The following is a 24,064-nucleotide window of genomic DNA, read 5'->3' as shown; positions in this document are numbered from 1 at the left end:
AAAAGAATCACTTTGCCTTTAAAATGAAAGTTTTTCACTTCCCGTTGTCAGGGTTGTAGCTTTGGTGCACAAGTTATTCTACATTTTATTAATTTCATTTTTTGTTAATAGTAGGGGGCTTGGGGGGGGGAAAGGGCAATTGTAGTTAGGTAGCAGTACCGTGTGGTTTTATATGGGATGTTGGAACAGATGGGTGAAAAGTGATATATAAATGTGGTTTATATTCCTACCTGTACATGGGAGGGACAGGTGAAGTCTCCAAAAGTACACAGGACAGCCAGAAGTACTGCCCAAAGGATCGAGGTTCTCTGCACCTCTGTTCTCCTCGAGCAGACAACTTTCTGAGAGTAAGTTTAGCCCAGTTTTTTATATATGCTGTATTCGGTTTATAGGGTAAATTGCACTGTATTTAAGCCAGGAAAAAGTAGCTGAGCCGATTTATAACGTGACCTGGCTACACTTGGAATTGCATTTGTGTTCACCTGGATTTTTTGTTTATCTTGCCCTTTATTACAGCTTGAATTCGTGTGTTTGTTTGCAATGTTTTTCGCTAGAAATGGCGTTCCTGGGGACCTTTCCCTCCTCTAGAAGACTCAAACAGTGGGCAAACCAGTAACTCCTACCAGAGTGTTTTAAACCCTCGTTGATTCCATTTTAGCATCCGTTTCATTTGGATCCCCTGGGGGACCCCAGCCCCGGGGGAACCTTTTAAAAGTGATGGGAACCCCTGGGGACGGAGTAGATGCGACTTCCAAAACATGACGGTGCAAAAGTGAGTATTAACATTAAAAAAAGATGTCCAAAACTGCACCAACAACTCCCCTGTGGCCATTTAAAAACTCCTGACGGTGCATTTTTGGAGCGGCTGAAAGCAACGGGGCAAAGAGCAGCCCAGCTGCGGCTCCAGAAATAAATGTTTATCACTGCTGGAGCGGCTCGGAGCCCCGCAGGCTCCCGGGGGGAGGCGGCGTTCCCGGGCCGGGCCCCTCCCGGCGGGGCGGAGCGGAGCGCGTCCCGCTCCCACCTGGAGCCGGGAAGAGGAAGTGGGAGCTCGGGAGAAGCGGAAATTGCAGCAGCAGCAGCCGCCGCCAGCCTGGGAAGCACCGGCGGGGAGCCAGCGCCGAGGAGGAGGCGGCGGCAGAGGCAGAGTAAGCGCGGCGGGGCTGAGGGGGAGCCGGGCCGCGGGCTCCGCGCACGGGGGCGGACGCGACTCGGTGCCCTTTTCTTAAAAAATTCTGTTTCACCTCCGAAGCTGGGAACTTGCGGGGAAGCGTCTGCGGCGGGGGGTCCCCACAGCGGTGGTGCCGCTGCCGTGGGCGCCCCTCAGGGCAGAGCCCCCTGGCCTCGGTGCCGGGCTCAGGCCGTGCGGCCCCGGCCGGCCCGGGAGCTGCTGCCCGGCTCCCCTCACCTGCGCCCCGGGGCTCGGCTGCTGCTGCCCGGAGCGCGTCCCTAGGCCCGGGCAGCGGGGAGCTGCCGAGGGTGCCGCTAAAGGTGCAGGGTAGGATGATGTGTGTGCCGATTAGTCATAGCAGCGCTGAGGAGCGCATACATTCGAGGCGTATATTTAGCCTGGGTTTGTGTTCGAACCGTAGCGTTTGCTTCTTCCTTCAGGAATCATGACCACGTGAGTCAGTGAGTCATGAATAGATCGTGTTTCTCCTCGTTCTGCCCTGGAATCGGTGCTGGAATAGCAGGCGGAAACCAGGCTTATTCCTGCTGGCTGTGGACTGGGAGCCTTGGTCACTGGGGCTGCTTTGCTCCTTGTGGAATTCACTTCATAGAATGCAGGGTTGAGCTGCGGAAAAATGTTGGCGTTTATGCGCATGATTTGCAAAGAATCCTGGTGGATTCTGGATTTTGCACGGGGGTGCGTGTGAAATCCTTCTTCCCTGAGCTATTGTTTGTGAGAGCTTGAGGAGGAAGCAATGAAACCTAGACTGAAGGATCCAGCTTTTGTTCTCTGAAATGTCCAAGCACAGCTGAATGAACAAAGTACATCCATCAAGTGAGCATAAGAAACAAGTACTTGGGGGGAAAAACGTTGTGTTTTGCACAAAGTATGTAGAAATTCGCCATACACAGATGTACCTCTGCTTCAGCTCTTGTCACTTGAATTCCATTCCTAAGCATCTTGCACAGTGTGGTGGAGCACAGAAGGATGGATACAAAACATCCCTCTTAGGAGGAGTTAGAAAGAACTTGGACCCATGTTGAATTTCATTATTGAACTGGTTGGGTTCTGCTTTCCAAGGCTTTTGGGGCTTTTTTTGGTGAGAGATTGGATTTTAGTAGGAAAGAGTAGGGCAATCGGACACAATCATGTGAAAGAAGGCTTTAGAACAGAGTATTTTAAGGATGCTGTTAAAATACCCACGTTCTAAAAGTTTGGGTTATAAACTCGTAGTCTCACAGGTTTTTTGGATATGAAGTACTATTATAAAGGTTAGTTCCTTAACTGCCAGAGGAATTTAGAGATGGGAGACCTGAAAAAACATGAGGGGAAACGTATTCGTACTGTGTTAGGATGTCACCTGCTCTGCTTCTACACCCTCCTTCCAGGCTACTCCAGCATTTGCTACCCTGGTGTTTGACTATCCGTTTTTCAGTTGTTCTCACTCACGTTACCAGTCCTGAAACTTCTGAAATGCTCCATAGAACTGGCTCATCAGCTGGTTCTGCCAGGCTGCAGAACACGCCTAACAGAACGAGCGGCGGACTTTACCCAGGGACTGTTAGTTATGCATTTCAGAGGGAGTTTTCATCCCGCCCACTGAATTATGCTTGTGTGAATTAAATAGCCTGTGATAATTACCTTTGTAATCTGTTCTTAATTAGAAGGATGAAGGTCAGAGGACAGAACGATGGTATGTTAAAAGCTGAACTCTAGTTGAATAGCAAAGAAAAATCCTTTCTCTGAAGTGTGTTCTGAAAAAGCTGGGAGAACAGGCAGCTTGTCGTTTGATGTTCTAGTTTTGCTTTCTAGAATTTATTTGTTTTGATTTACATTGAATAAAGGGCGTAAAATCCAGCCGCTAGCACCAGGAAGATCAGGAATTCTGCTAACTAGTTGCATTCAGAAGTGTTGATTAAAAGCTTCCAACTTGATACTCCACAGGGGATAAGGTTTCCAGAAAGTGAGAGGCCCCAAATCGTTAACCTCTTGAAAGTGCTGGGTGCTGTTTCTAGAAGTCACTGTTTGCCTTTTTCACGAGTCTCGCTTCCTGCTGTCAGTGCTCCAGCAGTCGCCCTCTGTTTCGTTTGTGTACACCGTGTCTCACAAGGGATTACCCGAGGAACACAGACACTCCTGTACTCTGTTGTTGGAGCAATGTCTGGATTGTGTGCAAATTCTTGGAGCTGTTGGGATTTCTGTCACCTTGCTGAAACTCACTGCACAGCAGGGCAGGTCGTGCAGGTGTAATGCAGGTGAAGAGCAATGTTTTAATGCCTGAGGAAAAAAACTCCACCTATTCCTACCCCTTAACTGTATGCACATGATCCAGAATTAGCAGTTTTTGGAGGTGCATGTTGGCTTGGAAACCTGTGTGAGGAGAAGTGTTTGGCTGCAGTGACTGCACCAAAGACACACGTTAATTTGGGCAAGGAAGGGTGACACTGTTCTCTTTGAAACAGCAATTGCTCCTAATACAGTGCAAATGGGAGAATTAAACAGGTTTTTAAGGCAGCTTGAGAAGACAGCCTGAGCACCAATGGTCAAACCTGTTTTCACTGCAAGCACAGCTTTTGGTGATGTGGTTAAATAGCATACTTTATTGGGAATTTTGAGTTCCATCTCCTCATTGAGTCAGCTCCTGCATGAACCAAATGAGCTGGCACTGGAGTGGAGCATGACCCTGCTTCTCCTGCTGGTGTTGCAGATGTGGAAGGCTACTGCAGGCCACACCGTGTCTGTCAGCCAGGATGACGGAGCTGATGACTGGGAGACGGATCCAGACTTTGTGGTATGGCTTTTGGGGTTTGCTGATCTGCCAGGAGCGGGTCCTGGGACAGTTCCAGAGGAGCTCTGCAGGGTGGGGGCTGTGTCTTGGCAAAATAAACTGTCAGGAGCAGGTCCCTGGAAGTGGAGGGGAAGTGAAGCTGCTTTTCTAACCCTTGTGGTCTCAGTGACTGCTGGAAGGTTTTGCTGTGAGCTGTGAAATGTGTGTAACTAGTGATTTCTTTGGGTGTTTAACTCTCTTTTTCTGTGTGTCCTTCACAGAACGATGTGAGTGAGAAAGAACAGCGCTGGGGAGCTAAAACCGTGAATGGATCTGGCCACCAAGAGCACATCAAGTAAAGCAGCTCTCTTGTGAAATCTATTAATAGGCACAGTCCTAGGCAACTTTTAATCACCTCATGTTCTCAGTTACTTGTGTCCTCATAATTAAAACAAGAGTCCCTGTAGAAGATTGATTATTTGTCAGATTGCTGGTCTTTCAAATCTGTCAGTGTCTTCAGAGCTGAAATTCAGAGCAGAAATACGGTGTAGGGCCTCTTAAATCTTTCTTTGTCACTGGAAATGTGATTTTTCCTGCCTCTGTGTATGGAAAGGTTCTTTGTGCTGTTGTGGTGCAAGAGCCAGTAGTGCCAGGGGAGAAGCTGAGGGATCCGAGCAGCTCCAGTTTTGTACTTTAAGGAAACGTTTGGTCCCTTAATTCTTACACTTTGTTTAGAAAACTGCTGCCACCAAACTCATAAAAACCCTGGCAAAGTAACAAACTGAGCTCTCTGATAGAAAAGCAGATAAGTGCATCACAGAGGGATATGTGAAACAGAGATGATGCATCTCCTGAGTCTTGTATTTCTTACAAAAGGTGCTTAAGACCGAACTATAAAGCAGTTTTAGGAAATGCAGGATTGTTGCAGACAGAGGGAGACTGAACTCTGGTTACCTCAGGGATCAGTGTTACTCTGCCCTGTTCTGAGAGCAGTGGGGATTCCTGCTGGCTGAATTACACCTGAGGAAGCTTAAAACTTGGGTGGGAAGTGCTTAAGGTGCAGATTACATCCTGGATTACCCTTCTTGTGCCTAGTCTGCTCTGCCCTCAGTTCAATTCCTGCATATTTTAAGGGATCACTTTGGGAAGAGGAGGTGCAAGTTTCCTGCCATCTTTATTTTGCAGTAGAGTGGTGTCCAGAATGCTCTGTTAGAATTAGCCCTGTTGCCATAGGGACTGTGTGTGATAAGGGATGATCCCTGTTCTGAAAAGTTGCCGTCTAAATAGAAAGCATTGGGAAGAATTTAAATTAGGACATGAGGAAAAAAAGATATGTTTCAGGCACAAATCAACTCTAGGTAATGGATTGTTAAAATAAAGTTCCCTTCCACATTAGTCTTAAAACCAGCAAGTTTCTTTTCTTTTTTTAAACAACATTTTGCAGTGGGACAAATCCAGTGTCTCAAAATATGAGGAGATGTTTTGTGCACTGAAAAAATGGGAAGGGCTTGAAAAATGCAAGTCATCCATCTTCTACTTAAGATGATATTTTTGTCAGCTTTATATTTTGCATCTTTATGAAGTTGCTTGCTGAAACTTCCTTAGTAAAACTTGCTGCTTGGTTATTTGTCTTTTAAAGTATTCATCAGCTGAGGGAAAATGTATTCCAAGAACACCAGAACCTCAAAGAGAGGGAGCTGCAAACAGGACCAAAAGCTTCCCATGGCTATGGAGGGAAGTTTGGCGTGGAACAAGATCGAATGGATAAAGTAAGTATGAATGGGGCTTCCCTGGGATGAAGTGATAAGTGAAGTGATAAGCCTTGCCTTGCCCGTGGCCAGCACCACTCTGTGTAAGCTGAGCGTGTTCCTGCTTTGCTCTGGGATGTGCAACGGCCCCACATGACTTTGATTGATGCCAAGTCGTGAGAGGATTCCCCTGGAGTCAGGATTCAAGTTTTCAAATTAATGTTTTTAAATTAACAGAGCGCTTCGTGCATTAATAAGTCCAGTATGATCTTTCTATTTGGATGCTGTGCCAGCTCTTCTATGCATGTAGATAGAGACTGCCAGAAAAAAGGATGTGCTGCTGCATTAAAATCAGAGAGCAGCTCTTGTGAACAAACTCTGAACAGTGACAAGTAATGCAAGTATTTAAAATATCCTTGTACTTCAATCAGATGGTAGGTTTTTATATAAGGAGTTGATGGCTGCTTATGTTACACTGTTGAAAAAAGTTATAATTCTTAATATAATTCCTTTAGTCATGTGATAAATAGGCATAGCAACTTCTGGCTGCTTTCTTTCATGAACTCTGTTAGAATAAGAATTAAAACATTCCTGAATGAGAAAGTTTTCTTACTTTCTGTGTTCTTGGTAACTTGGCAGCCTTAAATTTTTGCTGGATTCCCGTATTCCAGAGTTAATTGCTGTCCAATTCTCAGTGGGCCTTTGAAATCAGCTAACCTTTCAATCTGAGAAGAGGAATTGCTGAGCAGATTCAACCACCAGACCTGTTCTGCTGCTGCTCTCTAGTGTCAGCAGTTTATCCCTCACCTGTGTCCATAGGGAAAAAGAAAGGACCCAAAGTCAGCAGTGTTTTCCATAGGCCAGAATTAATCATGGGGGAAAAACGTGCCGGTCAGGCCCATCTGAGTGATGCTGGTGGCAGGAGGTGTTCATGATTTATGTTTGTAATAAATCCTTCCCCCTTGTAACTGTAGTTCTGAAGCCTTGTGGCTGAGATGTCTCCTTTGCAGGTATCTGTGCAGGTGTGCTGCTCTTAAAGCTTGGCCATTAAATCAGAGTCACTGCAGCGTTGTCCTGGTGCAGGGTTTTGCTGCATTTAGGGCAAAACCTTGGTGCTGAGTTAAAATGAACAGTTCCATCGCTCTGTGTGCCATACCTCCCGAGCTGGTTTAAAATGTACAGAAAAATTATGGGGGTGTTTTACTCTGAAATACAGATTTCCAAGAAAAATATTCTTCTAAGTCTTTTCTAAAGGGAGATTTGTTGTAATGCTTGGTATTTGGTGAAACGCAGAAAGTCCTGGTACCACGAAGAAAACACCACGCTCATACCTCAGTTGATATAACAAAAGGGAGATCATGTAAAACCACATAAACTCTAAAATTTTCAGAGCTTCGTGTTTTCCATAAGTGTAATGGGAAGAATAAAGGGAGGTGGGAGCCTTTTCTGTCACATTTAACAGATACTGTGGTACAGAACACCTGCAAAATGAACAGGAGTGTGATTGTTTCAGTCAGGAAAAGAAGGCAGCTTTTGTAATGCTTCTGAGTTAAAGCAGTGTCCTATTGTTGCCGTCCTTGATCTGTTACCTGGCAGTAACTTCAGCCAGTAATGCTTTGCTTCCCTACCTGCTGGGAATGTTCCCTCCAGCACCTGTGTGGAAGAAAAAGAGCAATCACTGAAATCCAAGTTACTTAGGTGTGCAGGTACCTTGTGTCCTCAAAATAATTCACCTTGGTGCAGCTGCCTGGCACAGGATTATCCAGTGTTGGATTAAACTGATGAATTGCTCTGGCCGGTTCCCAGTGTTGGCACTGGGCAAGGAAAAAGCACTTTTGCTAGAGGTGTGAGGCTCCAGCAACAATTCCAGGAGCTGGAAGGGCTCCCTAGCACTAGGTCAGTGTAACACTAGCAAAGGCTGTGTGGAGGCACTTCCAGGTGTGTAATTACATATCCCTGTGTCCTGCCAGTTGTGGTGGGATGGATGGAGCTCAGCCTCTGTTCAGCTCAACTTCCAGGGCCAGGATGCAGGGCTGGGATACCTTTGGCACAGGTGTGAGTGCATCTCCTCATGTTCAGTACCATTTTGCAAGTGAGGAAGATGCCTAATTCTGATTTATGCTTCCCTAAACCAATGGCAGCTGGCTTTGGTTGTTATTTGTTGCAGTCCCCTGTCAGCTAAAACAGATCCCTAAATACAAGTGCCTAAACACAAGGCTGTGTGTTTCACCTGGAGCTCACTTCAAATTCTGCATGAACATCACCAAGACTCCCTCTGTACCTGTCTTGCTTACATTCCTGTGCTTTTTGAAGTGCAAATGCCGGGCATAAAATAGCCCTCGTAAAATGCAGTCACTTCCCTTGCCTAGGCTGGATTGGTAGCCTGCCAACATCCTTGTGGAGACCTCCCAAGTGAGTAGGGATTTCCAGGGAAGTTGGTTTCAGCAGGAGGAGTGGCAGTGATGCATGTTGGTAACAAAACTCACCCTCAGGTTGCTTGGTGCAGTGTTTTGTCTGACACACAGACCTGTGTAGAACTGCTGTCTCTGAACTTAACCAATTTCTTGCAGTCAGCTGTTGGACATGAATACCAATCCAAACTTTCTAAGCATTGCTCCCAAGTGGATTCGGTGAAAGGGTTTGGTGGCAAGTTTGGAGTACAAACCGATAGAGTTGACCAGGTGAGTGATGTCATCTCCTCCTGCAGCCACCCACAGTGGTTTATTTCCTCCTTTTGTACATAAAACTGCAAAATTCCAGTGCCTTAGGATGCTGTCGTGGGCTGCTCTTCCTGCTCTTTTTGAAGTTTAGCAGAAGCTAACACTGACTGTTATGGAGATGAATTGCTGTTTAAAGCGGAGCAGAAAAAATCCCTCGTGGGAGATTGAGATGAGTTGAAAAGAAAGCTGAAAAGAGATGTTAAAATATTACTTTCCTTGTGTTCTTGGACAAGGTCAGTGTGAATGCTATAGCAGGAGGGGTTTGGGGGATGGTTTGCCCTGTATCTTAACATGAACTACTGGGCAGGATGATTAATGTCGTGTTCCAAGACTCAGTAACAATCCCTGCATGGAAATGCTGGATTTTTGTCATACTGAATTGCTGGACCTGGCAAGGCCAGACTGGAGTGTGCTGCTGGTATGATTTGCCATGCACTAAATTACCATGTAAATGCATATGGCTCATAAGTTAAATAGGTATTTATGCCCCCAATCCAGAAGGTCAGAGCAGTATGGAAAGACACAGGAGCTTGCCATGCTCTTCGTCCACTTGCCATGCTCTTAGTGCAGTTTTTCTCCTAATGCCTAACTCTGTCACACATGTCATTTTATTTCTCTTCCAGTCAGCTGTTGGGTTTGAATATCAAGGCAAAACTGAGAAGCATCCCTCCCAAAAAGGTAAAGTGGGGAGGTGGTCACCTCTGTGAGCACATTTTCTGTAAAAACCAGAGTAGATTCTTTCACTGTATGGAAAGTACCTCGTTTAGTGAGACCTCTGCATGACATTCTCAATGAATCAAATGGTGGGTTTGGTGGAACAGAAGAGGAATAAATGAATTTCAGAGCAGTTTCATGAGTTGATGAGGTTTTAAGGCAAGGAAATAGTGGGTCGTCAGGAGTCTTATTTTTCTCTCTGAAGTGAGGTTCAAGGACATGTCAGGAAGACTGGGAGTTGCTCTTTGCTGTATTGCACCCTGTTGGAAATAGGGAATAAATTTAATGGGAACCATCATAAGCTGTAGGACGGTTGCTTATCTTGTATTTAAAATGAAACCGAATTTTGTGTGCTAAAGCATTAATAATACTTCAGTTCTGAAATAACTTGTTTTTCCCCTCAATTGCTAGGCTATGCTGTATCTGTGACAAGTGCCTTCATGCTGTTTTTATTGTGCTTTACTCTCAATGCAGACTACTCAAGTGGTTTTGGTGGAAAATACGGAGTACAGGCTGACAGAGTGGACAAGAGTGCAGTGGGGTTTGATTACCAGGGGAAAACTGAGAAACACGACTCCCAGAAGGGTGAATAGACACACATGTGTTAGCAGGCTCCTTCCCTGATGCTGTAGGCACTGCCCATAGGCCATGTTGTAAAATACTCATGTTTTACACCTCTTGCACTCCCAACCTGCTGAAAGGTAACGCTGGGTAAAATTTACGTTGCTGAAAACCTCGACTTCTGAAAAAAGAAGCCTAAAAACCCATCAGTTCTGCCTGGTTTTAAGGAGGTTTTTTGCAGCTCCTTTTGAAAAGCTGTAGATCAAAGTATTCAGACTGTGAGCAGTTTAACCACCACAGAGAAGTGCTTCGAAAAGAATCAGCTGTTTGTGGATTAAAATATTTGCCAGTTAGCAGCATTTAGAGTTAATAGATTTTGTGTTGCTGGTCAGGTTTCCAGGCATGTCTGATCAAAAATTGACCATTTTATAAAAATTGTGACAATTTGCCATCTGTTTCCTGTTTATCCCAAAGAAATGTTTGTGCTCTAGAAATGCTAGCAAGGAGCAGGGGGTGTTTAAAAGCATCCAGGCTGTTGCTGACACAGGTTTTGAAGTTCACTTTGCTAAAGTGTCTTCAGAATTTTACCAAGGAGTCAAGCAGCTGAACTGCTGGTATTGCCCAGCAAAATGCAATTTTATTTTCCATCCTGGAGAAGGTATTCTGAAGGATTTCTGACTTCAGTGTCTGAAATCAAGTTTATCTGAGGGTGTCAGTGCTTCTTTCAAAACATGATGTAATGCTAGCAGCCCTGATTATCACAATTTCTCAAGGTGATGATTTTGTTGCTGAACACTTAAAACAAAACTCTTCCCTCTTATCTCTAGATTATTCCAAGGGCTTTGGTGGTAAATATGGTGTCGACAAGGACAAAGTGGATAAAAGTGCTGTTGGCTTTGAATATCAAGGCAAAACGGAAAAACATGAATCACAGAAAGGTTTTTATTATCTTCTTTAAAAATAGCAGCTCAGACCCTTTTAAACCTGGGAAAAATATTTTGTCTGTGGGGTTTTTTTGGGTGGGAGTTTTTGGATTATTTATTTTTTTTTGTGGTAAATGTGTGTTTGCCCTGTGTGTGTGCAGACTGTGCATCCCCTCAAATGAGTGCGTGTATTATGAACAGGGTGGCTTATCCCCTAACATGTTCCTGGTTTTTCTGTTGAATGCAGTTTACAGCTACGAACTGCAATAATGTTTTCTGAAAACTCCACAGATTATGTAAAGGGCTTTGGAGGCAAGTTTGGCGTGCAGACAGACAGACAGGACAAGTGTGCCCTTGGCTGGGACCACCAGGAGAAAGTGCAGCTGCACGAGTCGCAGAAAGGTACAGAGCTCTCCGTTCCTTGCTGTTCTTTCTGCCTCCCCTCGTTGTGACCTCCTGTTGCCTGTGTGAGCCCCCTGCCCTGGTGTCTTCGGGCACAGCCTCGCAGGAGCTGGCGTGAGGCTCCTTTCCTGTGCCTGGGTTTTGCTGTCACTGGTTGAACTGGTGGCTGCAGAGCGGCTTTGGCACAGCTGACACCCAGCCCCTCAAAGCCAGGCTCAGGGCTAAATTTTCCCTTTATGAGCCTGCAAGTAGCCTGGATTATTTTCCTTTTTCAGTCGAGTTGTCCAAACCACAGGTTAGGAATTCCTTTGTACTTCCCTCAAATAATTTTTCCCTGCTGGATTCTGTTGTGTATATATCCCTGTTTTCGTGCAGGGACAGACTAAAATGCAGTCCTTCTTCCTGGCCTGTGGGGTACCTATTACTGTGAAATACTTGGTGCCCAGTAAAAACATAACTTCCTGTAAAATGCAGCTGTTGCTCTCTAGCCCTCTGCCTGTCACTGCTTTTAAATTAATGTTTTTAAGTGATGAAATTAAAACTGTTCCTCAGAATATTGTTCTGTTGGGTGCTCCAGCAGATTTGTTGTGAGAGGATTACCTGAAGCCCTTTTTTCCTGTGCCATCCCTCGTTTTATACCACACATATGTATTTATATATATAAATATATATATATATATATATGTATGTAAATGGCTGTCCCCTAGGCAGCAGTAGGGAATGATCAGCTCTTAGCTGAAACCTTTTCTCCCTCAAGCTGTGTGGCAGCAGGAATATTCCTCCTTCCTTTAAGGAATGTCTGGAGGGTGGTCTCTGTGGAGCCCATCTTCACACCTCTTTAAAAGTCAGCTGTCTGTACAAATGTTAACCACACTGATGAAGGAAGCTCATTTGATTCTCTTGTATGTTTTGGTGTTTATTTTGTTTATTCTCTTGTGTATTTTGTTGTTTTGTTTGGGTGAACAAATTAGCTGTGTGCCTGTGTTCATACCTTTGATGAAATGCAAGTGCATTATGCAGTATGGATGAAAAATGTTGAGAAATGGTTTTTTTCTGTGACTTCAGAATGGTGTTCTTATATCTGATAAATCATCTCAAGTTGAGACTTTTTTCAATTTACTTTTACAGAAGTGTCTTGAGATAGTTTGTTTTTTTTTTTCACCATCCAAAATTGCTGATAATTGAAAATATTGCAAAAATTATTTTGAGTGTCTCTGACTAAACTTCTTTATTTTCCTGCCTTGGTTTTAATGTATCCCATGTGGCTTTTTCAGACTATAAGAGTGGTTTCGGAGGGAAATTTGGTGTACAGACAGAAAGGCAGGACCCATCTGCTGTGGGGTTTGATTACAAGGAGAAACTAGCCAAGCATGAATCTCAACAAGGCACCGTTTTTCACTTGTTACTTTCTTACCAGTGCAGCCACTTCTCTCACAGTCTGAAATAGTTCTCTGAGTAGATCAACGCCAGGAATGTGCAGACAATTTCTTGCGCTTCTGTCCTTCCATGATCCAGCAGTTTTCTTCATTTTATCCTTCAAGTATTACCTAAAGCAAGCCTATGTTCAGGAAACCCAAGGTTTAGTCAACAGCTCTGCAAAATCCTGAATTAATTAATAGCTGTACATGCAGTGTGATAATAACATTACTGTTGTTATGATGTTAATGAAGTCAGTTTTAGAGACTAAATATAAGGTTTTGCCTGGATAAATTGGTGGGAAAATATTCAGATAATGGCCATGCACGTAACCATTAACAATCAATGAGCTGTGGCAAGATCATTTAACAATTATTGTAGTCTTTGAAAGAAGTAGGGAATGTTTGTGGTTCTTGGGTGAGCAAATGCTGTTATAATGCTCTGTTTATTCATTGTGAAATAGTTGGGGTACAACCCATGAATTCCTGGTTTTCCGTTATCTTAAAGTGAGGAGTCTGGAGCAGGAAAATGTAAGTGTAGTATATTTATTCTGGCTGAAAATACATACCAAGCTGAAGAAAACGAGGGTGCTCATTGATAGTTGATATTTTCCTGTGCTGTAGTGACACAGACAGACTTTCAGAGCCCGAGTGCAAACACTACAATGGCTGGCAGGGAGAGCCAGTGGTTTGGGGGCTGAGAGGAGCAGGGCTCGTATTCCAGGGATGGATAGGAAAGCCTGTCCATGTAGAGAGTGTGAGGGCACATTCCTACAGCTCACTGCCACCACAAAGAGGTGTTTTTTCCAGCCACACACTCTGGCTGCTGCTGTTGTGCTGCTCTGGTGCTCCTCAGACATTCCTGTGAGAGCAGAAACCCACTCCTGTCCAGGTTTGTTTGTTGTTTTTATCAGCATCACTAGTGAGTGAATCTGACTTGGGAGTGTCATGAGGGCTGGGGTCAGCACCAGCTGGGAGGCAGAGTGTGCAGCTCAGGGCTGGTGTGGGATAGCACAGCCACCCCATATCTGTGCTGGCGAGCTGCTTTAGGCAACTGAAGCTGTGGCCTGTGGAATTGCCCCTTTCCACCTGCAGAGCAGGAGTGATCTCCAGTGGCTTTAATATTCACCAGCGGAGTATCACAGCCAAACCCACTGGAATGAGAAGTTTGTTACATTTTCCTGCCATTCATGGAATTTACCAAGCTAAAGAGGAAAAAAAACCCCAAAACTAAAACACCTCTGTAGTCACCGAAGACTCCTTTGAGCACAGAAAATGTCTCAGGCTCCATGATTTCTGCAGAGGGCTCAGAATTGGTGCAGTCAAAGGCTGTGTTGCAGAAGTGATGCATCAGAAGGGCTCCTCCCTTACTCTCTGCTTGATCCCTGATCAATCCTCAGCTTCACATTTACTCAGGGAATGCATGTGGCCCACAGTCTGTCGTCTGCTGGTCTTCCTGAGGGCTCCTGGGCTTCTGTGTCCTCTCTGCATCAAAGCCAAGTTGCATTTTCTCTGGTGGCTGTCACTGTGGCTCTGCATGCAGCTGAAATGGCTCTTTGCACCTGAGGTGGCTGTTTGCATTTGGCAGCAAGGCGGGAGGGGCACCAAACTCCCTGCTCTGACCTTTTTTGTCCTGCCTTTAGATTATTCCAAAGGATTTGGAGGGAAGTACGGTGTCCAGAAAGATCGGATGGACAAGGTAGGTTCCTTCAAAGAGCCAAGACTTCAATAGTCTGTGGGGCTGCAGAGCAGCCTGGTTGGATCTGCACGGCTCAGCTCTCTATTTCTGGACACTTCTCCAGTCTAAGAGTAAAGTTTTGTGCTTTCCTAAACCTTTAAAAAGCAAATTTATACACACAGAGCTGATGCCATCTTATGTGGATTAGAACAGCAACAGCTACACAGTGTATGTTTAGGGTATTGCCTTGCTTTTAGTTCTGATGAGTCACTCTTAAACATTTTTTTTAATTAATAGGATTTTGATGTGTTTAGAACTGCCCCTGAACATTAATTCCTTCTAGTTTGACTTGCAGAAAGGATTATTATTATTATTATTATGTCAAGTTTTGATTCTTCCTGATTTGGTTTTGATGTTCTGCAAAAAGCCTTAGGGGGGACACTGTTACAGTAAAATATGTCAGGCTGAGGCTGTGTGAATGTCTTCATGAATTTGTGGGTGTTTTTACATGTATCCTTTTTGGCCTTACTGATAGAATGCAGCAACTTTTGAAGATATTGAGAAACCAGCATCAACTTATCAGAAGACCAAGCCAGTAGAAGCTGGTAAGGCATTGGCCCCAAATCCTTTCTTTGGAGGTGATAATGTCCAGAATCCTGGGATATCGATGTAGTAGTGCTGAGTAAGGATCATCCAGAGGGAACTGCTGCATTTGCAGCTCTTTAGCAGCCTCAGATACTCTGCCTCCTTCCTTTAGAGGTTGTTTTGCTTTGTTACAGTTTGTTTTTTCTCTTGAGGCTCGTCAGAATTAAGGAAGGGAAAAATAAGGGAGAGTGAGCTGTGTAGGAGAGTGGTGGAGGTTGTATCATGAAGGAGAGGAGGGAGAAGCAGAGGTTTTTTTGGAAGACTCTTGGTGCACAAGAGGTTTGAGCTGGGAAGGGGGAGGAAGAAAGAAGGACTTCCCTGACTGGACTATGAGCTCAGAGGGCAGAAAAGCAGAAATTCGTAGCAAAAACTCATTCTGGGCTACCTTTATATAGAACCTGAGACATGACTTGACCTGAATTCTTTTCCATGTCACAGTTGCTAATAAAACAAGCAGCATCCGAGCTAACTTTGAGAACCTGGCCAAGGAGAAAGAGCAGGAAGACCGAAGGAAGGCAGAAGCTGAGAGAGCCCAAAGAATGGCCAGGGAGAAGCAAGAACAGGAGGAGGCTCGGAGGAAACTGGAGGTCAGTAAGATTCAAGTCCTATAGGAGCAGCCTGGTTTCAGTGCAGTGCTGGGAGAAAAGGGGGTCTCTGAGAAAAGGTATTTTCCTCCTTTCCAGCTGGGCTGTAAAGCTCAAAGTGTGTGTTTGTGTCTCTGCTTTGGCTGTGCGTGACTCCAGCCTGGCCTTTTCCTCCTGCACTTCTGCCTTTTGGCAGTCCCAGATTCCCTTTGGGCACAAAGGAGCTCATGAGGAGAGAGCTCTGTTGTCCCCCAAAAGCCCTGCACATTCAAGAAATTTAACCCCATGGTGATAGCTCGTGATGCTGTTCCTTTGGGATCAGTGTTTTGGGAGATGGAGGTGGTGCAGCACACAGCCAGGAGATTAGGGCAAGATAATCCTCCCAATGTTTATTGAATCTTAGGGAACTAAAACAATTGACTTAGCATTGGCATGGGTAAAAGCTTAGTGATTTTTGTGTTATTCATAAGCAAGATGTTTAGTCAGAAACTGCATCTTGCCTGCTGTATGGAATTTGCATATTTGTTTAGATTAGTTTATATTAGAGGAGACTAAGGCTTGATGTAACTAATTTGTTTTAAGAGTACAAAAAGGTGCTATTATCACCTGGTTTGCCTTATGGCACCACGATGTGCCGTGTGAGCGTATGTTCACTGCAGAGATGTATCACAGGCTGAATGGGAGCTCATCTTTTCTGCATCAGTCTAGTGCTGCCTTTCCTCCACGTGGACTTTTAATACCTTCCCCCAAACACTCCTGGGGTTTCTTTACTGTGCTGGAGAAAAGCTGGGAGAGGAAGAGGTCATGGAATGGTTTGGGTTGGAAGGGACCTTAACTACTGCCTTTTTGGTTTTATTCCTTTGTTATCTCAGGAATTACATTATTTATTTGCTGGTATTTTTGCTGTAAGTGTGGGTTAAATCCAAGCCATTTTGATGGATTTTTCTTGTGTTTCATCAAGGATTCTGTTGCCTGGACACATTGGAAGTTTTTCCCCCAAAGCTGGTATTTAAATTTCCCCGTAACGAGATGATTAATGTTCTTACAGCCTGAACGTCTCCATGGTTAATTGTGGGATTCTGCAGGCACGGACAGGGGGAATGAGGCTGAGGAGAGCTGAAATGGCACTGCTGGCACTGCCCCTTGCTCCCAAGCTGAGCATGGGAAGGGCAGGGATGTGATCCACAGCATCCACAGACAGTGCAAAGGGCGGGCACGGACTCTGACTGGAGTGAACTTTATTCCTGTCAGGGAACTTCTTCACACCAAAGGATGAAGTCCCACTTTCAGAGGGTATGTGAGCACACACACTCCCACCAGGGGAATGTGCATATGGACTGCATTCCTTCCAGAGCCCTGTTTACTGGTAATCCTCGTTCTGGTTTGCTTCTCACAAATGTCACACAGTCAAAGAGTGCTCAGGGAGCTCTTCTTCGATGGCTGGGTTGAGTCAGTGCTGCCTCACAATTTCACTCTGCTCTGCTGCCTTGGAAAAAAAGGCAGGATGCTCTTTCACATGGAGCATTTCACTGTGGAACAAAACCCAGCCTGAGGGGGACCATGCAATTTAAATGTTTTATGGCAATTATGCTGTGTCTATCCTAAACTATAATCTGGATTGCAGACCCATTTCCTAGGACAAGCTAGTCAAACTCTTGCCACGTTTGACATCAATAATGGATTGATACTGCTTAATTTGTCCCCAAACTTAGGTTTGACTTCTAATAATCACTATGCTGGTGCCTTTTTATCTTTTTTATCTGTAGCACAGGAGTTAAAAGTGGGGGAGGGTTTGCATCAGGAGAGACTTTTTCCAAAAAGCACAGCACTAAGCTTTGAATTGTCTTCAAAGCTGGTTCTGCTCTCAAAACACGGTTTGCTTTCTTCGTTAGATGTATTTTTTTCTGAGCTGTGACAAGCAAAGGAAAGGAAGAGTTTTTTGGAACAAAGTCCTACCGCTTCATCTCTGTACTGCCATTTCTCCTGAGAATCCTCTGGGGTATTACAGTTTGATGGGCCTAAACTACTGGAGTGCACAGATTCCCATTGCACACATCCTCTCTTCTTTTTTTCAATGAAGAAGACAGTTTGGCCCTGGATTCATGGTTTTCTTTTCCCCTGTGGTAAAGAGAGGCAAAATGAAAGTTACCTGTTGAAATAGTTACCTTTTTTTGTGTCATGTGAGCAACACAGCATTTCTTGCACTTCGGTGTCCTGGCTCCCTAATGAGTGGCTTCCCACTGATGTGGAATTGCCCTGTGATTCACAGGTGGAATGGCACAGCATGAAGCACTTGAGTGCCAGAACAGATCCACGTTCTTTGTGTCACAGAACACAATAGCAATACTACTTTTATTTCTGCCACATCTCTTAGCTCCTCTGAACATTTGAATCCTGCACTGTCACTGTGTAGGACCCTCTTTTGTCTGAGCTATTCAGTCCTTTGCCTTGGCAGGAAGTTTTGCAGACCTGCCAGAGCTTGCAGGGCCATTTCTCATCAAAGGCAGTTCATCAGTCATGCACCCAGAACGTGTGTGGGCTTCAGGTTCATTAAACTCAGGCTGAAATGGGACGTGAAGCCCAGCCAGCTGATGAGCAGAATGAATACACTGAGCACCAAAACCCTGCAGCTCCTCTGGGGATGGGCCCAACAGCACTGGTACTCTATTTTTAAACACAGGCATGCATATGTGCCATGGGGTTTTGTTTCTTCCCTTTTTTCCCTTGTGCTTTGCTGCATTTCTGGTGCTCTGCTCGGCCCAGCCAGCCCAGTCCTCCTGTGACCACAGCAGTTTGTTGCAGGATATGCTGCCTGTCCCTTATTCTGGAGGGTTGTCTCTTGGTCATCTCTGTAGCGACTGAATTGCACTGAAGTTTTCCTTTCTCCTGGATTTAGGAGCAAGCTAAAGCCAAGAAGCAGACGCCACCAGCCTCTCCTGTCCCACAGGTGGCGGAGCAGAAGGCGCCCTCCAGCCCGCTCTACGAGGTTTGTTGGGATCACCTTCGGGACGTGGGGTTTGATCCTGAGCATGGGAACCTCTTCCAAAACCCTGACAGAGCTCCCCTGTCTTCCTGCAGGATGCAGTTTCCTACGAGGCAGGGTCAGCCTACAAGAGCTCCAGCCCATCCTACCCCACTGCCCGGGAGCCAGAGGCTGGCTACAAAGCAGCGGAGCCGGACTACCAGGAAGCAGTGAGCCAGCGGGAGGCGGAGTACGAGCCAGAGACTGTCTATGAGGTGGCAGGAGCAGCAGACCACTACCAAGCAGGTTTGTTTCTCACAGCAAAACCCTTAAGATAAGGATTATTTCCTTGTGCAAGAGCTTACTGAGCAGTGGTGCCGATAGCACGCTGTCCTAGTTTTCTAAACTCTCAGTCCGATGAGACTTTCTACATTCCCCACCAACAAACTTTAATTAGGAAATTAATATATGGCTGCAGCAAGGTTTTGAAGTTACTTAACTTCTGTGAGATGATGTTGGAGTAATTACAGTGCTCTCCAGGGCCTCAGTTCAAAAAGAAATTCAGGGGTAACCATTCCCACCCCATGGAATGTAGCTCAACGTGAGAAGAAAGCACTGAGCTGGAGATTAAACGTGTGCCGAGCCAGCAAAAAAATCCAATCAACAATTCTTGGAGTTTGAAATGGATGTGTTGTGTTCTGTGCCTGTGAGGGAGCGGAGTAGGGATCTGCGAAACTGCAAGAGTAAGGTTCTTTTGAATTCCTGGGTTTTTCTCACCTCTTCTGATTACTGAAAGAGGTGTGAAGGATGAACCTGCTCTGGTACAAAAACTGGGAATTTGAAGCAGGCCCCTTTCTGCCTCCCCAGCATGCACCACTTGTATTAATTATTCTCTTAGACGGTGATCTTGAGCTCAGCTGTCCTGTCACGTTTTACAGAAGCAGTACAGGGCTGATTGTTTTTATGTAGTCCTGTGCTAAATGTCTCTTGTAAGTGCTTCCTTTCATGCTTCAGGTGCGTGTGATTTAGGGAAAAACTCCATGGAGAAGGAACAGCAGCACTGCTGAAACCTAGCATGGGTTGTTCCCTGCTTCCTGTGTGGGTTAGCAGTGCAATTGAAGGAGAAGCACCACAGAAAAGAACTGAGGGGATAATGTGCTTCATGTTTTAATTGTTCTCTCCTCTCTTCAGAAGAAAATGCCTATGATGAGTATGAAAATGAACTTGGGATCACAGCCATAGCCCTTTACGATTACCAAGCTGGTGAGCAAAGCTCTTGTTTTCACCCTTTGCCTTTGAAAGCTCTGTTCTGCACAAGATAAATCTGGATTTTTCCTTTGCCTTTTTATGTCCCTTGTAGTGGCAGATGAGAAGTCAGGGATTTGGGGGTTTAACAGCAGCGCGGAGACGCTTGTGCGAGTTACTGGGTGCTGTTTGTGGGAGCGGTGGGAGTTTCCAAAAAGCCCTTTCACCCAGGTGCTGGGGCTGTTGTGAGCCCTTTGCTTGTGTGAGTGCTGACCCTGTTGGGCTCTCCCTGCAGCGGGTGACGACGAGATCTCCTTCGACCCCGACGACATCATCACCAACATCGAGATGATCGACGACGGCTGGTGGCGGGGCGTGTGCAAGGGCCGCTACGGCCTCTTCCCTGCCAACTACGTGGAGCTCAGGCAGTAGGGGCTCCCGCTGCTGCTGATGCCTTAATTCCCCAGGCCGCACACACGACTGCTCACACTACAGACCACGAGGCTTTCCTGAGGATGGAGGGGGTGTAGACATATGGCTTTTATATTTAATACTTCGCTGATGCTTTTTAGAACGTTTATGCCACAGAAATCGCTAATATATTGTAACTACTCCGTCTGTCACCGAGGCTCTTGGGATTTATTTTCTTCTGGAAACGTTTCTTCTCTGCCAAATTAGCCAAGCCTTTTGGAGGACAGGTAGCTGTCTGCTGTAATATTGCATGTTTTACTCCTAAGTGAGCAGATTTACTCAAGTGTTCAAGTCTAGTTAGTCTTCCAATAAGCAGCTGAGAAGGTCATGGCTATGCAGGTTGTTTGCATTTCCACCAAGTGGGGAGGACTGGGGAGGTGCAGAGTTGGGGGCTTTTTATTTTCTTTTCTTTTTTCTTCTTTTCTTTCTTTCTTTTCTTTTCCAGATAGTTCTTGAAAAAAACAGAGAAAATGTTTGAAAATTGCAGCTAATGGCAGTTAATCAAATACTGTCCAATATTTATGGAATATTAATGTTATGAAGGAAACAGTCTGGTACTTTTTCTCTCTCTTTTAAAGTGAAGTTCCTTGGCTCTTGAATTAATTTTATTTTTCCTCTTTTTAAATTATTTTTTCTTGGTCCTGCTCCTCCTGCTCATGTTATCCCAGAGGAGGGCTGCAAACTCTCTGGCACTGATTGTCCCAAATTCCTTTACATTTTTGGTTTTGCTTCACCCTCCTCTTTTCCCAGGAAAACTTGGAGAAGTTACTGTGCAAATGTTAAGTCACCCAAGGAGATTCCTGCTTGTTCAGAAGGAAACTGGCATCCAGACCTGCAGGAATATTCCCATTGCTTTAAATGGCAGGAAAAGGTGGGAGGGGCAGGGTTGCAGTTGTGTCCTGCGTGCAGCACATCCATTGCCACACAGGGAAGGGCCTGCTGTGCAGTGGTGACATTTTATGGAACCATTCTCGAGTCAAGGAATGTTAATCATTGGATTTGAAGCCCATGTGAATGATCTCCATTTTTAAACCAGACAAGAGTCTTTTTTTTTTGTATGTTCAGCAGAAACTGCCAGTACTGTTCTACTAAACAACACAATTAAACCTGTTTGGGTTTGGTTTTGTTTTGGTTTTTTTTGCCAAAACTGAAATTCCTGTCGCTCTAGAAAGCTGAGCACTGCAGATTTAGGGTCCCTACCAAAGATAGCAAGTTGTATCCAGTAGTGCACGTGTTCAATGTCTGTACTGTCTGTTTCCACCTTCTGGTCTAAAGAAAAATGGCAAATCTGGTGTAGCAGCCAAGAAAGAAGGCAAAGAATTCCTTCAACTCTAAATTTGGACCAATGGAATATAGAAGGCCTGTACAAAATGGTGAAATGTACAGTGTATCAAGGAGGAAGGCATCATGTTGAACTAGTTCTTGGATGGTTGGGACAATCCTTCATGAATGTCACGTGTGTTTCATGATTATTATTACTATATTTTTCTCCTTTCTGTGGTCTCATATCTATGTTGTACTTGCATTACTAGGGTTGGGTTTTATATGCAGTTTATTTCATCCAATTTTGCATAGAACACCTCATAGGGATATGTTTTTTGTAAATTAAATATTCAATAAATTTTTTGAACCATTTGCATGGAATATTTTTTTTTTCAATAATTTTCTTTTGAAAAATCTCAGCACCAGGCTCAGCTTTGGCTTTTGTTTTATGTGCCTGTTACTTCTGCTACAACCACCAGTGAGCTGCGGGGTTTGTGGCTGCTGCTGGATTTTGGGAATGCTGGGGGCAGCAGCAGGGCACTGAGTGCTCTCCCAAACACAGATGTGGATTACATCAAATAAACGTTTCTCTCCCTCTGAAGCTGTTCTGCTCTTGTTCATGGCAGAGTGGGTCCTTCCCAAGGCCTTGCTTCTCTCAGTCCTGCCTGCAGGAAGGTTCTGCCTTGCTGCCCAGGTTTTACAGTTCCAACCCTGAACTTTTCTGGGAATCTGGTGCTTGATGCGCCGCCGGAAACACCGAGGAAGAAAATCCCAACAGCCTTTTTATAATTCTTTAATGCTGCTGATTATTAATGCTGCTTTTTACTCATGGTTTGCCTCACCTTATGGAGAGGGCTTCATGGAGTGGAGAAATTCTGAGTCATGAGATACCCTTGGCTGTCTCAGGCTGCTGTTGATTTTTAATTTAAAGAGATTTTCAATAGCAAGAATCAACCAAACTGTGTTTGGTTTTTTTTTTTAACTTTAACCAACAAAGAGGAGCAGGAGTCTGGGGAAGTCACCAAATGAAGCACAGGGAGCATCCCCAAGTGGTGGTTTGGCTTTGCAAATGCAGGCTTGAAGCCACCTGTGGTTTTCTGAGACACTCCAGTCTGCACCAGGAGCTTTCCCAGTGCATCCTGTGGATGTTGAATACTCCAACTCTTCCTCTTACTGCAGGCTTTTCCTTGTTAGAAAGGGGTGTGGAGCCTCCAAAACTCCGGCTGCAGTAACGTCCATTTCTGTCCACAGGATGCTCATGGCGTGGTGCTGCATCTGTGCTAAATTTGAAGAAGCTTCTTCAAATTCCTCTCACGTTGAGCACATTTGTACAGGAGCTGCTGCAAAGTTCCTTGGTGAAAGAGAAATGGATACATTAATCCATGGGACGAGGAAGAGAGCAGGGATCGATGGATCTTGAGGCTGAGTGTAGAGTACTGCCCTGGATGGCTTCCAGAAAGGGAACTTGGATTGATCAAAGCAGCTTCACTTGATAGATTTGTCCCAGGATCTGGGAAGCTGGGACACAAAAAGAGGCACTACATCTTCCACTGCCTGGGAAGTGCCTCCCATGCAGCAAGGCAACCCTAAAAGGAGGAGTGTGGTGCTCTGGTACAGCTTCCCCCCACAACAGGTCTAATGGCCGGGTGGAGTCAGGCAAAATGGGTTAAACAATTACTTTTAAGTAGCCACAAATTTAAATGATCTGCTGCAGCTATTTCTAGCAAAATTCCCACTATGAGAAAAGATGGTGGTCCTCAGAGAGCTGGGCTCCCGTGACTTCCCAGGCCAGTGTTTGCAATTCCCAGTGCCAGGTTTTGGCTTCCAGAAGCTTCAGGCAGTGCAGCAAAAATGCCCCGAGTCAGAGACACTGAAATCCAGAGCTAAACAAGCTTTGTTAATTCTCTGCAAACTCCACTGCACGAGGAGGAGTCCTAAGTGAGGAATAAACACCAGGCTAACGCGGGTCGGGAGCTGGGGCATCGCTGGGAATCTCAGTTAATTCCATTTTCTGGCAGGAGGTCTGCAAGGCCCAGAGAAGCTCTGCAGGAACTCTGCGTTCTGCCTTCCCGCCTCCCCAGCGCGGTCATTGTTGGCACCAGTAATTAGCGGCCTTTCTTTGAAAGCAAAGCACAGGCGGGCTGGCCACGGGTAGGTCAGCAGGAGTACAAAGGCATTCCCAAAACAGCCTTTTGTTGGATCTTGGACGGGGATCAGCATTTGCTGGAACTTTGGAAGGGAGGGAGCTGTTCCCTGCCAGATCCAGCGCCGGGAGCAGCTCTTTGTTCGTGGCTGGGTCCATCCTCCTGAGCACCGCTCACAGAGCTCTAGTGTTTCACACCACAGCCGGGGCGGCCAAGTCACCCCAAATCAAACAGGGGCAGGTGCCTCTCGCTGTGGGCAGGGTCAGCCAAGTGAGAGATGCAGGAGGGGTCAGTTCTGCGGCCAGGGGTCCTTTCCCAGGTGCTGGCCGTCCTTTCCTCGCTCACTCCCCTCAGCAATGTGTGATCATTTAACCAGGTGCTCATTTACTCTTGTCCTGCTCCTGCCACGTTGTACTGCTCCAGCATCCCTGCTCGTCTGTGCCAGGCAGCCCTGGACACTGGCACATCCCAGCCTGGGAAGTTGCTCGAGTTGAAGATCAATTATTATTGATGTTCTTATTGAATTATTTAAAAGCCACAGAGATGTGGCACTTGGGGACGTGGTTTGGTGGAGGGCTTGGCAGTGCTTGGGGGAACGGATGATCTTAGAGGACTTCTCCAACCTAAACCATTTTCTGCTTATTCCCAGGC

The 24,064-nt window shown here is 45.5% G+C and overlaps 1 protein-coding gene across 6 annotated transcripts; it reads left to right on the top strand.

Moving 5' to 3' along the window:
• Nucleotides 1-1,038: 1,038 nt before the first annotated feature.
• Nucleotides 1,039-21,641, top strand: CTTN (cortactin). Of its 6 annotated transcripts, XM_042022408.1 has the most exons (17): nucleotides 1,039-1,148; nucleotides 3,879-3,962; nucleotides 4,220-4,293; nucleotides 5,578-5,707; nucleotides 8,257-8,367; nucleotides 9,030-9,084; nucleotides 9,595-9,705; nucleotides 10,509-10,619; nucleotides 10,896-11,006; nucleotides 12,281-12,391; nucleotides 14,065-14,120; nucleotides 14,635-14,704; nucleotides 15,183-15,331; nucleotides 18,225-18,314; nucleotides 18,386-18,596; nucleotides 19,482-19,553; nucleotides 19,831-21,641. In XM_042022408.1, exons 2-17 carry the CDS (start codon nucleotides 3,879-3,881, stop codon nucleotides 19,965-19,967), a joined length of 1,683 nt encoding a protein of 560 aa, XP_041878342.1. In that variant the 5' UTR covers nucleotides 1,039-1,148; the 3' UTR covers nucleotides 19,968-21,641. The 6 variants fall into 6 exon arrangements, with proteins under 6 accessions (XP_041878342.1, XP_041878343.1, XP_041878344.1 ...); XM_042022409.1 differs by lacking the exon at nucleotides 12,281-12,391; XM_042022410.1 differs by lacking the exon at nucleotides 9,595-9,705 and having other exon boundaries at nucleotides 1,040-1,148.
• The last annotated feature ends 2,423 nt before the right edge of the window (nucleotides 21,642-24,064 follow it).

The sequence above is a fragment of the Corvus kubaryi genome, unplaced genomic scaffold (assembly GCF_017639235.1).
Source record: "Corvus kubaryi isolate FWS band 111438036 unplaced genomic scaffold, C.kubaryi_AGA036_p1.0 37201, whole genome shotgun sequence".
In the NCBI taxonomy this organism is placed as follows: domain Eukaryota; kingdom Metazoa; phylum Chordata; class Aves; order Passeriformes; family Corvidae; genus Corvus; species Corvus kubaryi.
Note: the sequence above shows the minus strand (reverse complement) of the source record. Positions and strands in the feature narration are given on the sequence as shown.

Excerpts from the sequence above, each read along its gene's own strand:
- CTTN (XM_042022408.1), top strand. The coding sequence starts at position 3,879 with ATGTGGAAGGCTACTGCAGGCCACACCGTGTCTGTCAGCCAGGATGAC. Across the intron at positions 10,620-10,895 it reads AAAACATGAATCACAGAAAG|ATTATGTAAAGGGCTTTGGA; the intron begins GTTTTTATTATC and ends AAAACTCCACAG. Across the intron at positions 15,332-18,224 it reads AGGCTCGGAGGAAACTGGAG|GAGCAAGCTAAAGCCAAGAA; the intron begins GTCAGTAAGATT and ends TCCTGGATTTAG.